Consider the following 15,043-nt stretch of genomic DNA (forward strand, 5'->3'; position numbering starts at 1 on the left):
TCGGGCCGGAGGTATCACTACATGAACTCTGATGGGTGCTGGCTCATGGGGGCCCTCCGCTCCAAAAAGCCGTGTGAAGGAATAATCAAAAGCCTCTGAGCGCTGTCTAGTGTCGAGGCGACTCAGCCGACTACGGATAGAGGATATCCGTGAAGCCCGAATCGGCATGGTAAGTCTCCTCTGCGGTGCACGAGCAAGGTTGGTGCTCAGTGTCTGCTGGACTGCAGGTGAGCGCCAAGGAACTGCCAGGGCCTCCCGGGGAGCTGAGGCGAGCGGGGGGGGGGGGGGGGGGGGGGGAGGAGGTGGGGGAGAAGGGGGTTGGAGAAGTAGCCCCTGCCAAAACCGGAGCGGGGACGGGAGGAGGCGAAGGTGGAAGCGAGGCGAGAGGGGTGGGGGTGGGGGCGAAGGAGGGGGTGCTGGCATCTCCTGCTCCTCAGTCGGCGCTGGGGTCTCTTCCTGTAGGGGAGCAAAGCTGTTCCTCACGGGAACCCAGTGATGCTGAGACTGTGGCTGCTGCTGCATCGGTCTCTGGGCGTGCTGCTGGGGTTGTCTCCCTCGATGGCGCCCCTGTCCAGGCTGCCACTCCGAGGTCTCTGTGGGCTGAGCAGGTGTCCCGGAGGTTGCCTGCTGAGCCGCATCAGTGGGCGGGCCATCGGGGGCCTGCTGCTGCTGCGGTGAAGGTCGGGGTCTCCTGCGAGGGCAGGCCTTGGCCAGGTGGCCGACTTGCCTGCAGATAAAGCACTGGTTCGGGAGCCCTGAAAACTCCACTCTCTCATCAATCCATCCCCCCCCTATCCTAGGTAGCTGAATGACCTTTGGAAGGGAGGAGATGTCAGGAACCAAAACTCTGACCGAAGGTAGTCCAGCTGCTCTGGCCACCACTGAAGCTGCTGTGGGGCCAACCTCAAGCACCGAACCCACCAATGCTCCTAGCCTAGAAAGGAGTGGAAGGTACTCACGGCGGAGCCCAGGGAAGCAAACTGTAACATGGAAAAGGCGCTCTCCCTACTCGGCCGCTGCTGGGTCAAAGCCATGCTGCCAAGGTCTGAAGAATGCCTGGGCGCCCCTGATGTCAAGGGGACTCATGGCTAGGACCTTGGCCACGCTCTGGGCTGTCTCGAACTCGATCTGGTAGTGTCCATGGCCCAGTAGCTGAACGTCGAGGATCTTGCCCACATCTGCAAGAAGGCGGGCCTGGAGAAGATCCTGGATCTCCCCTCTGCTGGGGCGAGTGCCGACTATACGGCAGATGGTGGAATGTGCCTGGAGGCGTTCCACCTCTGCGGCGAGGCTCGCTTCCTCTTCTGGCGAAAGAGAAAGCATGATGGGGGTATCCTCAGGGGCGGGCGAGGGGGCTGCGGGAGAGTCCCTCTGAGGTGGGGCGGGAGGAGCCTCCATCAGAGTCTGAAGCTATGTCGAAGGCGGAGCGAATGCGGAGAGTCCTGCAAGAACCGAGCTGCACACAAAGGGCGGAGGGGGAAGGCGGAAGGCGAAAAAACCCCAGGGGACGAAAAAACAGAAAAAAAGGGGAGGGGGGGATAAGGCGGCGAAGACAAAAAACCCCGCCCGGGGGGGGGGGGGGGCGCGGAAGCAGCGTGAAAGAGGGCGGGGGGTGGGGGGGGAGAGAGGGCGACGGCTGGCGAGGGGGGGGGGGGGGGGCGGGGCGCTGATGAAGGGAGGGGGGGCGCGAAGGAGAGGAGCAAGGGGCGGGTGCGCTGGGGCGCGCAAGAAAGCCAGGTGGAGGAGGGGGGGGAAGCTTGCGTGAGGGCAGGCGGGAGGGGGAGCAGACGCGTTGGTGGGAAGGGCGCGCAGGCAGCAGCGCGAGCAGGGGGGGAGCATGAGCTTCAGCGAGCAATCACTTGTGGCTCATCAGCCTCTGGACTCTCTCCTCCATAGATCTGTGGTATCGTGCCTAGATCTGGGCAGATTGGGCTTGATGGAGTAGTGGTGGTCTGCGTCCGGGTAGTCTAGGTCTCCTGGTAGCTCTGATCTCCGATGCTTTCCGTAGTGTGAGCCCTTGTCGGGAGGTAGATGATACATGGGGAGGGGGATGTGGCTCGCTGATAGGCCTAAAGAAGCTGAGAGAGAGAGAGAGAGAGAGAGAGAGAGAGAGAGAGGAAAAAAAGATTGTATTAAATGTCTATGAAATACCCAAAGCGTCTATGAGGCTGAAAATGAGTACATATGATCCATGAATAACTAGATGTCAGAAACATGAAGAAAAAACATCTACCAAATAAAACAGGCCCACATACTATGTGAGCCCATGGATACAAAAAGAGAGTCAAAGCTCCTCCTCCTCTTGAATGGTGTACAAGGTAGCAATGCCCACCTCTACATCTCTATGGCCTCTGAGGATGTTTTGTATGAGCAGTTGGTAGGTGGAGGGTCTAGATCTCTGGGGGCAGGGACATTGGGCTCCCTGGAGAGACTGTGTCACAAACCCCTATATTCTAGGGACATGCGGATGCATGTCAGGCCTAGAAACATGCGGATGCATGTATGTATTATACCTCGGCATGTGTATGGATCATATGAGTGGATGCATATGAGTCCAAGGACATGGCAGGACATTTGTGGACTTTCGGGTGGTGCCCGTGTGGATTCCGGCCATGCACACATGGTGTGTTATGATGGCTGGTGGAATATTTTCAAGTACAAGAATGATGATAGGTGGTTCTCCAAGTTTACATGTGCACAATGCATAAATGATGCATGCCATAACTTTATTTTACTTTGTGTGACATTCTCTTGCTGCCTGGACAATGCTTGTTATTTTGGCTTGTGAAGTCCGAGGGACTAGGGACGCCCGGGCACCCTGTGGACACGTGTGTGCACTCCTGTTTGGGCCTAAAACTGTGGGCTTATGGGTTTTGCAGGTGGTAAGTGCGTCCACACTCAATTTACAGCTTACTTCATTTACTACTAAGGTTTATTGGTTTGCAAGTCCACACTCATTAATAAGTGGCCGGACAACTTATAATGCGTTCGCATTTGGTTGGACCAAAATTAATGAAGTCCGGACAGCTTATGGCCATTTCCCATTTGGTTGGACCTAAACTTATAGAAACAGGACAAATGGAGCACTATGGGCTGGACACCTACCTGGACACCTTATGGGGACACATGTCAGCCAGCATGTGTACCCACCAGGCCCCTGAGGTGGCACCTGAAAAAGGCGCCTCCCTCAAGAGGCCCTTTTTGGGCTGTTTTACTCATTATTCAACATATTGGAGAGCTGGTTGGAGCTTTGGGAGTTGCTACAGGGCTGGTTGCTTGCTTCCCGGACTCACACAAGCTTGGACAACGATCCCCACACTCTTCTAAAGGGTTGGTTGGTAAATTTTAGACCTGCAATTTTTGGTTATTGCGAGTTTTGGGCTGGTTACAGGTGTCCAAAGTCAACTTGGACAGTACAGGACAGCTCTAGGGACCTCCACAGGGCTGTAGGACCCTTTACAGGTGGATTTCTCGCGATAGAAAGTTGCTGTTTTGGACTGGTTATTGCACAAAACAGGCCGGACAGCAATGGAATATGTGAGCATGGATGTGTCTCAAGGATTCTTGGTATAGCAGGTGCTTAGGGCAAGCATTGGGGACACTTGCTCGCGGAGAACACAGGTTTCTGGATCAGTTTCTCGTGTGGAAATAGGGCCTAAAGATCCATTTACATCTTGTGCAGGGCGGAGTACCTGTGAGGATTGTGATACTCTTGTGCAGGGCGGATGTACCTGTGTGTAGGGCGGATGTACCTACAGATTCTCTTGTTTGAAATGTATTCATTCATAATGTATTTGGAAGAATCAGGTGCAGGCTGGTGGTGAATCCCGAGGCACCCGTAATCTTGTACTTTGCAGACTCTTTTGGTAATATAACCTAAAGGGGGGGGGTCAGCCTATCATCGGCCCCTTTATGTGGTGTAGTGTCATTTTCAGCTTTGTGGTTGTAATGCTCAAGTGTTAAGTGCTCAGAATCTTGTTCACATTTATACGACTCCAATACACGCGTCCGCCTCCCGTTTCATTGGTATCAGAGCTCAGTTTTTCCCCTCATTAGAAAATGGTCTGAGGCTTGGAATCATAACTGGTGACCTGATTTGAGTGTCATGGACAGCCACATTTCTGACAGTGTGGAGAATACACAGGACCGTGAATTTCATGGTACAAGGGATGCAAGAGATGCTGCAGGCAATGATGTCTATGGAGATGCAGGTACTCATGACACTGTGCATTCTGATTTGGAATCTTTGAGGCGTCAAGTGCGACGCTATAGGGCTGAAACCGAAGAGCTCAGGTCATTGAAAAATGACCCAAATGTACAAAGGGTGTTGGCTACGAAGGCAAAGGCTTCGGTCCATGAAGTCACTTTTGAAGCAATTGCAAAGGAAATGGATGTTGAGAAATCCCGAGAGCTTGCACTTGCATACCTAATGGTTAAGGGTGATGTATACACCGAAGCAGATGGTAGATTGGCTTTCAAGAAGCCACCCCTCATGGCTGCCCGTGATGGTGCACATGATGCACAACAAGCAAGAAGAGCACAACAAGTGCCAAATGCTGAAAGGACAAGAGTCCCTGGTGCTAGGCTTGATGCAGGTCGAGAGAAGAGTAAGGATGAGGGATCCTCTACTCATTCCCGCTTTGCTCCAAGAAGACATATCCGTTCTCGTGTTGAGCTTTCCACTCATTCGGAGAGTGTGGCTCAAGAGAGAACGAAGAGGGATCGTGAATCTTCATTGCGGCATCATCACCATGGAGATGAACAGGATGTACATAGGGATGCACATAGAAGGAAGAAGCCTCGAGAGTTCAAGTCCGGTGACAAGGATGTAAAGTTTGAAAACTTTCAGGGACGGATGGACTCTACCAAAGCACTTGCTTTCATTAGACAGTTTGAGATAGCTTTTTGCAATGAAGACTTTTCGGAAAAGTCTATGCTCAGGCATGTGGGAATGCATCTCAAGGATATGGCAAGTGATTGGTGGCTTGCAAAAATACTTGATGGAAGTGCTGCCCCAACTTGGTCTTCTTTCAAAATTTAGTTTTATGATCAATTCTTACCACCAAACTTTGCAAAGGATGTACGCAAGGAGTGGGATTGGCTGTCCCAAGATGAGGGAGAGTCCATTGCTTCATACATACCAAAGTTTTGGAAAGTCCTTCTCAAGGTTACTCCCTTCATGAAGATTGGAGAGGACGAGAAGAAGAGAAAGTTTGAATCGGGGCTCCATCACATCATCCAACAAAGCTTGGGAGTGTACCCAAATAAGACCATACAAGAGCTTATACACTCAGCCATGATTGCGGAGAACTTGCACATGAAAGCACCCACAAGTAAGCCATTTGGGAGTGTACCCAAATAAGACCATACAAGAGCTTATACACTCAGCCATGATTGCGGAGAACTTGCACATGAAAGCACCCACAAATAAGCCATTTGCAGGTCAAAACAAGAGCAAATTTAGGGCTGGTTATGACCAGAAAAAGGGTGGACAGCCACCTAAGAATGCTCCCAAAGATGGCCGAGATGCAAAGGATGACTCCGAAAAGAAGCCGGGGGGTAAACGCCACAATTTTGGGCTCTCAAAACAGCAATTGGAAGAGTACAGGAAGGCTGGAAAATGCTTTAAGTGTGGCAGTAAAGATCATATATATCCTAAATGCCCACAGAATCCTAAGAATGCTGAGCCTAATGTGGAAAAGCCTCTTGTGAATGTTGTACCCGATGTGCAGGGTAATACAGGGCATGAGCCCAAGAGTAGAGTCATATGCAAGGCTTGGGGCAAATTGAAGGATCAGCCCGCTTTATTTCTTTTTGATGATGCTTCCACATATAACTTTATATCCGTACAGATGGCTGCTGCCATAGGTCTCAATGTGGAAGACATGGGAATGCAAATGAATGCAGATGCCACCTTTGAGGGCAAACAGGTTGATGTAACTCCGGTCATTGGTAAGCTCCGTGTACATATACAGGACTACCTCGACCATGAGAGCTTTTTAGTGGCTCCTCTTACAGGTTGTGATGTTTTGTTGGGGATGCCCTGGCATCACCGTTTAGAGCCTATTAAGGCTTACAAAGAGAAGAAAATCAGCTTTGTACATAGAGGCCGTGAGCACTCTATAGATGCTGGTACTACTGGAAGTACCATACCTCTTGTAAGCCATGTACAAATTAATAAGGCAATAAAGAAATCAGCTTGTTCTTACTTGGTTTTTGTACATGATACCATTGAACATTCTAGTGTTGATGTTAGTACATTAGATCAAGACAAGCTTAACTTTTTGAATGTGTTCAAAGATTGTTTTGCGAATGCTTTGCCAGCAAGGTTGCCACCCGAGAGGCCGGAAGATCATTGCATAGATCTAACTCCCGGTAGCTCTCCACCTAATAGGCCACCATACAGGGTGAGTGCTAGTCAACAAGAAGAGATTATGGCACGCCATATTGCTCGCCGCCGGTACTTCTTGTTCAAAAGAAGGATGGTACTTACAGGATGTGTGTTGATTACCGTGCCCTCAATAAGATAACCATCAAGAATCGGTTTCCGATTCCGCGCATTGATGACATCTTGGACAAGCTTGAAGGTTCGGCATGTTTAAGCCGAATAGACCTCAAGAGTGGGTATCATCAAGTGAGAGTGGCACCTCAAGATGTACACAAGACTGCATTTAGGACAGCCTTTGGTCTTTATGAGTTTTTGGTGGTGCCTTTTGGCCTTACAAATGCACCCGCTACCTTCAGCAGGAATCAGGATGATGGACAGGGTGTTCAGAAAGCATAGAAAGTTCACGGGTATATTCTTTGATGACATTATTGTATTCTCAAAGAATGAAGCCCAACATCGTGAGCACCTGGTTATTGTGTTTAAAGAGCTTAAGGAAAATCAGCTCTACATAAATGCAAAAAAGAGTGAATTCTTCCTCCCAGAGATTCACTATCTTGGTCACATTGTATCAAAGGATGGTGTGCGCATGGATCCCGCAAAGATACAAGCCATGCAAGAATGGCCAGAGCTGAAATCAGTCCATGAAGTGAGGAGCTTCCTTGGTTTATGTGCTTACTACAGGAGGTTCGTCAAGCATTTTGCTTTCATTGCCGCTCCGTTACATGAGTTAACGAAGAAGAAAGCAATCTTTAAATGGACACAAGAAGAGAGAGATGCCTTTCAAAAGTTGAAGAGTGCAATCATCTCGGGACCAGTACTCATTATTCCGGATTTGCACAAACCTTTTGTGGTGGAATGTGATGCATGTGGGGACTGCATAGGGGCTGTTTTGAACCAAGAAGGACATGCCATTGCCTATGAGAGCAGACGCTTGCAACATGTAGAGCTTCACTTACAGGTTTATGAGAAGGAGTTGTTGGCTGTAATTCATGCCCTTACTATTTGGAAACACTATCTTTTAGGGGCTGATTTTATGGTCAAAACTGATCATCAAAGTTTGAGATACTTTTTGACTCAAAGTAAGCTCTCAGAGAAGCATATGAGATGGGCAAATTTCCTCTCAATGTTTCATTTTCACATTTTACACACTCCAGGGAAAAAGAATGTGGTGGCAGATGCCTTATCTAGACGACCACAGGTTCATGCTATTACAGTTGCATACCATGAGGACTTATCGGATATGCGTAATACTTATCATCTGGATGAGGGTTTTGCACATGTATGGGCTGATTTGCAAGAGGGTATTGCTGTCCCATCTTATGTCATAAGAGATGGATATCTCATGATACAAAATCGTATGTGTGTGGTAAAGAACCTTCGCCATAAGGTTATGGATGAGTGCCATGCTCCTCCATATGCAGGTCATAGAGGCATTTTGGCCACAGCACAAGCTTTGGAGAGGTATTTCTTTTGGCCAGATATTCGCAAGGATATTGAAGCATATGTACGTGAATGTATGGTATGTCAAAAGGTTAAGTTTGACCGACATAAAGCACCTGGATTGCTTCAGCCTTTGCCTTTACCAAATGAACCATGGGAAAGCATTGCTATGGATTTCATTATGGATTTGCCAAGGACGCCACAGGAAAATGATGCTATTTGGACCATCATTGACAGGTTCAGCAAGCAGGCACATTTCATTCCCATGCGCAAGACAATAAAGCCAGATCATATGGCTAGGATGTTTTTGGCACAGATATTCAAACACCATGGCATGCCTAAATCTATTGTGGGGGATAGAGATCCTAGAACCACAAGCTTATTTTGGCGCGCATTATTTGACAATATGGGTACAAAGCTGAACTTCTCATCAGCTTACCATCCATAGACAGATGGGCAAAGTGAAATAGCAAATTCAGCCGTCCTCGACTTGCTGAAATCTTATGTATCCGACCGCAAATCGGATTGGGAGAAGTATTTACCGCTTGTGGAGTTTGCCTACAACAATACGGTACATACTTCTACGGGCAAGGCGCCCTTTGAGATTATCTATGGCAAGGTGGTACTACCACCCATCCTTCGTACAAAGGATGAGATTTTTGCAGCAGATGAGTATGTCAGAGACTTGGATACTGCATTTGCACAGGTACGGACAGCCATAGAGAGGTCTCAAACCAAGAATAAAAAGGCAGCTGATAAGCATAGAAGGGATGTACAATTCAAACAAGGTGATTGGGTCTTGCTGAAATTTGAAAAGGCACGCCTTCAGAAGAGGCCAGGGAAAGAGGGAAAGTACCCTAAGCTTTCCAACAGGTACTATGGACCTTTTCAGATCTTGGAGAAGATCAATAATGTTGCATTTCGGCTTGTACTCCCAGATCATTGGAACATGCATAATGCTTTTCATGTGAGCCTATTGAGGCCTTTTGTGGGACCGACACCGTTTGAGCCGGTTTTGGAAGACCCACCCGAGGTGGATGAGCTGGAAGAGATTCTTCAACCTGAACAGATAGTTTTTCACAAGGAACGAAAGCTTACGGGAGGCAAACTTGTTCGTAGGTACCTTGTGAAATTCAAGAATTATTCAGCTTTGGATGCGAAGTGGATGGATGAGGCCTACTTCGAGGATTACCCAGATCTTTTGAAGGCCTATTTGGAGGCTTTTCAGTTGCGGTCAACTGATTAGAAGCCGGGGGGAATGTCACAAACCCCTATATTCTAGGGACATGCGGATGCGTGTCAGGCCTAGAAACATGCGGATGCATGTATGTATTATACCTGGGCATGTGTATGGATCATATGAGTGGATGCATATGAGTCCAAGGACATGGCAGGACATTTGTGGACTTTCGGGCGGTGCCCGTGTGGATTCCGGCGATGCACACATGGTGTGTTATGATGGCAGGCAGAATATTTTCAAGTACAAGAATGATGATAGGTGGTTCTCCAAGTTTACATGTGCACAATGCATAAATGATGCATGTCATAACTTTATTTTACTTTGTGTGACATTGTCTTACTGCCTGGACAATGCTTGTTATTTTGGCTTGTGAAGTCCGAGGGACCGGGGACGCCCGGGCACCTTGTGGACACGTGTGTGCACTCCTGTTTGGGCCTAAAACTGTGGGCTTATGGGTTTTGCAGGTGGTAAGTGCGTACACACTCAATTTACAGCTTACTTCATTTACTACTAAGGTTTATTGGTTTGCAGGTCCACACTCATTAATAAGTGGCCGGACAACTTATAATGCATTCGCATTTGGTTGGACCAAAATTAATGAAGTCCGGACAGCTTATGGCCATTTCCCATTTGGTTGGACCTAAACTTATAGAAACAGGACAAATGGAGCACTATGGGCTGGACACCTACGTGGACACCTTATGGGGACACATGTCAGCCAGCATGTGTACCCACCAGGCCCCTGAGGTGGCACCTGAAAAAGGCGCCTCCCTCAAGAGGCCCTTTTTGGGCTGTTTTACTCATTATTCAACATATTGGAGAGCTGGTTGGAGCTTTGGGAGTTGCTACAGGGCTGGTTGCTTGCTTCCCGGACTCACACAAGCTTGGACAATGATCCTCACACTCTTCTAAAGGGTTGGTTGGTAAATTTTAGACCTGCAATTTCTGGTTATTGCGAGTTTTGGGCTGGTTACAGGTGTCCAAAGTCAACTTGGACAGTACAGGACAGCTCTAGGGACCTCCACAGGGCTGTAGGACCCTTTACAGGTGGATTTCTCGCGACAGAAAGTTGCTGTTTTGGACTGGTTATTGCACAAAACAGGCCGGACAGCAATTGGAATATGTGAGCATGGATGTGTCTCAAGGATTCCTGGTATAGCAGGTGCTTAGGGCAAGCATTGGGGACACTTGCTCGCGGAGAACACAGGTTTCTGGATCAGTTTCTCGTGTGGAAACAGGGCCTAAAGATCCATTTACGTCTTGTGCAGGGCGGAGTACCTGTGAGGATTGTGATACTCTTGTGCAAGGCGGATGTACCTGTGAAGAGGCTTGTGCAGGGCGGATGTATCTACAGATTCTCTTGTTTGAAATGTATTCATTCTTAATGTATTTGGAAGAATCAAGTGCAGGCTGGTGGTGAATCCCCAAGCACCCGTAATCTTGTACTTTGCAGACTCTTTTGGTAATATAACCTAAAGGGGGGGGGGGGGGGGGGGGGGGGGGGGGTCAGCCTATCATCGGCCCCTTTATGTGGTGTACTGTCATTTTCAGCTTTGTGGTTGTAATGCTCAAGTGTTAAGTGCTCAGAATCTTGTTCACATTTATACGATTCCAATACACGCGTCCGCCTCCCGTTTCAGACTGTGCCCTCTCTCCGGTGATTCCTTGGGTGTGTGTGGTGCCAGGGGTTGTATCTTGGTTGCAACATTTGTGCTCTCCTCTGGATGAGGCTGGGTGGTGATGCCACAATTTGGCCACCCAAGTGGTCCTCCCCAGTCTCGCGTCACTTTACGGGAGGCTAGGCATCCTTCATGCTACCTGTATTGAGGGACCCAAGTGCCCCAAATCCCTGACTTGTGCTTTCTAATGAGCCAAACTTGCGCTCAGAAATGCTTGTGTTTTACAAGTTCCATGAAAGGGAGATTTTCCATGGCGAAGTTGCTTGTGCACAGGTGACACATGCTTGCATGCTTGAAACTGTTTCGTGTGATTGCTTGCTATGCATGTACAATTCATGGGCAAGGGACGCCACGCATGAACCGTGTGTGTGCCCTGTCTTCTGACATGGTTCGTGGCATGTGAGCAAGGTGTTAACTTTATGGGTTTACTTTTCATGCAATGTATTTAAATGCAAGGTGTTAACTTTATGGGCTTACATTTCATTAAAACTGAGAGGATCGGTGAGGCGATTCAGTTTATTTAGCTTTTCCTTCGTACCTTTGCACTGTCATACAATTGAGAGGGTAGTTTTTTAAAAGTTTTTTTAAGTTGTTTTTTGAGGGGGATTGTACGCCCGTGTTGTTGTGTATCTTTGAGTTCCTTTCATCGCTTGAACCAGACATGTTACCTGCACATTGTGCCTATTGTCTAGCACCCACAATCCTCCACTCTTTTCAGCTACCTTCAAGCTGACCAATGGCATAGCATTTTTTTGGTTTTCTATGGTTATGTTTTCCTTTGCCACACAAAAATCAGTTTCTACTTATGAGCTTTGCAAGACAAGAACTTCAAATAAGATCATTTGTATTGGTTAATCGCAGAACATCTTTCATGTCATAAGCTTGTTTCTTCTTTATGTGCATAGTACTACAATATGCTTGATTTTTAATTGAAGGTGTCAGTCATAGAGGAGATTTTTTCTCGGCAGTCTTGACCAAGCAGTTATTTTTCTGATGATCTTAATATTCTTTATATGAGTACTTGGAAGGTGCTTTTGGTTGTAGGCTGATTGTGGCAAGCTGCACTGTGCAGAGACCACTGTGAAAACTATTGAAGATACCTTTAAGGAGTTTACAGCAAGGGAAGATATAGCAATAGTTCTTATAAGTCAATATGTAAGTATAACCTTTGATGTTTTACTAGTTGCTTTCAAACTGAAAAGTGGAATTATTCTGTGGATGAAGCTGCAAAAGTGAATAATTTTCGTATCATATTTTATTGTTTCGATGGGTCGTAAGAGTTATTTAGTATATAGTCTAGGATAAAAGGACCATGTGAAGGAGAGAAGCTAGTTGTAGAAAGAAAACAACTAGTTTCTCTTAAATTTGCTCTACCATGGTGTTAACTTTTGTTTTCCAGAAAAAGATTCTTCTAAAAGTTGAAAAAAACGTATACTGGAGACTACAACCCTTAAAGAGGTTAACAACAACCTCCAAGGTTGTAAAGGTACAAAGCAAAAAGGAGGGGGGAGCTTCCTCCTTGGCTGGATGCTCTTGGAGGGAGGCTACATTGGGAAAGAGAAGAGGGGGGGCTGAAAATGGAAAACACCATTGCCTTCACTAGTAGAAAAGAGGCTCAGGGAGAGGCTGTGGCGGAAAGCACCTATGTAAGTTCTAAAGGTGGATACTATGCCTAGTGGAAAAGGTTGCGAGCTATACTTGAGTCTCCCTTGGCTCAGGAGGTTTTTGGAGCTGGTTAAGATGGAGAGTGGTGGCAATTTGTCTTGAGGGTGCAAATCCATGTCTGCAAGTAAGACCACTCAGCACTGGCCCAACTTGGGGCAACGGCTGGATGATCTTCCTTGTGGTAAAGGTATTAGAAGGTACCCTACTCTGCTGCAAAATTGATGTGGAAGAAGACGAAGAGGTGAGCCATCTGCATCCTATGAACTGTTTGGATCTCTGTAGTTCAAACTGCTGGATATTTCGGAGTCTTTTAAGTGTCCAGTGGTGTGGGAACACTTTAGGTGTGAACATCCTCTTATTAAGAGAACATAAGATAGGGCCTTGGTTCCTATATAAAGCATTGTACATGGTGGAAGTATTATCATAATACAATCGTTCTTGTGCTGCGACCCCCCCGAGGTGACCAGACGTCATACCCGTGAGTAGGGGGAGCCCCAGCTTAGGCGGAGCCGCCAGTGCCTTACCCAAGACACCCATTAGCGAGTGGTCACCATTGAGAGAGCATGCTAGATCCGACGGGCCTGACGTCCACACCCGCGGACACAGCAGCTCTAGATCCGGGACATACTTGAGCAGCATCGAAATGCCCCCCCCCAAAACAGTGGATGTGTCTCACATCATAGATGTAGATGTGGATGGCATGGACACACAAGCTACATGATGTACACATGCCCCAAGGCTTTGGGCCTTGGGGCTTTAGCTAGGCAGCATTGTTTTGTCTTTTTTGTCTGTTTACGAGTTTTTTGTAACACAATCTCTTTGTTATCCCTTATGTCTCATAGACCTTATGGTCTTTTGAAGATGCTTAATGTAACTTTCAAGATGCTTAATGTAACTTTCTTCTTTTTTGTCTCTGTCTCTGTCTCTCTCTCTCTCTCTTCCAAGTCACCATGGCTTGATCTCTCCATCTCTTCTTCCACTCACACTCTCATGGCTGAAACCATGTTCACCTACATGGTATCACAGCCACCTTAGCTATGTTCCATCCGCCATCATCACTCCTTGTGAAGCACTGGCTGGTCAGAGGCAGTTGCCATTCCCAGAACGCAAGCATCTACAATCAGTCCTTACTATCCTTTTAGAAAACCCTCATGGCTAGATAACGCAACTTGCCGATAGCTCATCCACAAGCACATAACTTGTAAACCAGCCCATGTGACTCATCCATGAACTCATAAACCTGTAATTCAGCTCATGTGGCTTATTCATGAGCTCATAAACCTATAGACCAGCCCATGTGGCTCATCCGTGAGTGCATAAACCAGTATAACAGCCTGTATGTCGCATCCGTGAGTGCCAAAACCTGTAAACCAGCCCATGTGGCTCATCCATGAGCACATAAACTAGTATAACATCCTATATACCGCATAAAACAAAAATTTCAGCAAGCTTAAGGACTATTTTGCTGATGAAAAATCAGAGTTTTTAACCTCCAAAAACTTGCTTGAAGCTCAAACTCGCCCAAGAGACAACTCTCTCATATTCAAATAAGCAACAAAATGCTACAATGCCATGTGCAGATCTGAATTTACAAGTGTGAGGACACTTGTCTCACTTTAATCCTCTTATCTTCCACATGTCCCAAATCCAAAGGCCAAAAATTCCACAATCTTCAGCTCTAAAAATATCCCAGATGATGACTAATTTCACAATGTCGCTTTGGCAATACTCGATCTCTGCCAAATTCCGGAGGTAATGATGCGAACGGAAATCCCATCAGAGATTGTCAAAAATAGCAACTTCTCCTAAAATTTAGGAGAGGATCTCTTTGTACTCCACCACATGCGAAATACACGTAAGCACCATGTATCATTGGTTGATCGCTCCCAAATCCTCAAGAGTTCACCATACATACTTTCCACTCGACACTTGAGCTCCAAAGCCTAGTTCTATGTCCAAGAAACCGTCTCGAGTGCCTGGACCGTGCTATAAACACTTGGTCCTCTATATTGGATAATCCAAAGCTTGTACATTCTTGATCTTTTGGGCCAAAGCCCATCCACACATGAATTCTGGAGATGCCCAAAATTGTGACATTCCCCCCAGCTTCTTAAAAGTTGTACTCAACTTTAAAGCTTTAAACTATATATCGAGATATAATCATGTGGGCGAGACTAGACGGTCTCGTAAATCCAATATGAGTGAAAGAATCCATGTCCCAAATAAATGGGTGAGACAAAACAATCCCATAAGTCGAGATATCATAATCATGTCCCAAAATAAATGGGCGAGACAAAATAGTCCCATAAGTCCAAATATCAGAATCATGTCTCTCTGCCCATACTCCAAGTCGAATCCAACTCCAAGGAGCAGTTACTCGTTCCCTAGTCCCTAGTGTCACGTCAAACGCATGCTACTCTCCATTGGCTTTTATGCTTACACATGCAAACACCAGGCCAAGAAATAGAAGATTGATTGACCTTGCACGCGGATGTAGAACGTCCACTAGATCGTTGTGCGGTCATCAAGTCCCTAGCATACCAGATTCCAGTCTACTGACACTTGGCGTAGACATGGTCCCCTGCCAACAAGGTGTCAGTCCACATGACCCTTGCCGTAGACATAAGTCCT

General features: G+C 47.1%; 1 protein-coding gene across 1 annotated transcript in view; it reads left to right on the forward strand.

Annotated features, from left to right (window-relative positions):
- Nucleotides 1–15,043, forward strand: part of LOC147632907 (vacuolar ATPase subunit F family protein) — a 47,342-nt gene that overhangs the window by 19,252 nt on the left and 13,047 nt on the right. The window contains exon 3 of the mRNA XM_086807826.1: nt 11,820–11,902. Coding sequence (XP_086663952.1) covers nt 11,820–11,902 — 83 coding nt within the window. The remainder of the gene's footprint in view (nt 1–11,819; nt 11,903–15,043) is intronic.

This window comes from Cibotium barometz, chromosome 13 (genome assembly GCF_041138505.1).
Source record: "Cibotium barometz isolate CiBa-2024 chromosome 13, ASM4113850v1, whole genome shotgun sequence".
Lineage (NCBI taxonomy): Eukaryota > Viridiplantae > Streptophyta > Polypodiopsida > Cyatheales > Cibotiaceae > Cibotium > Cibotium barometz.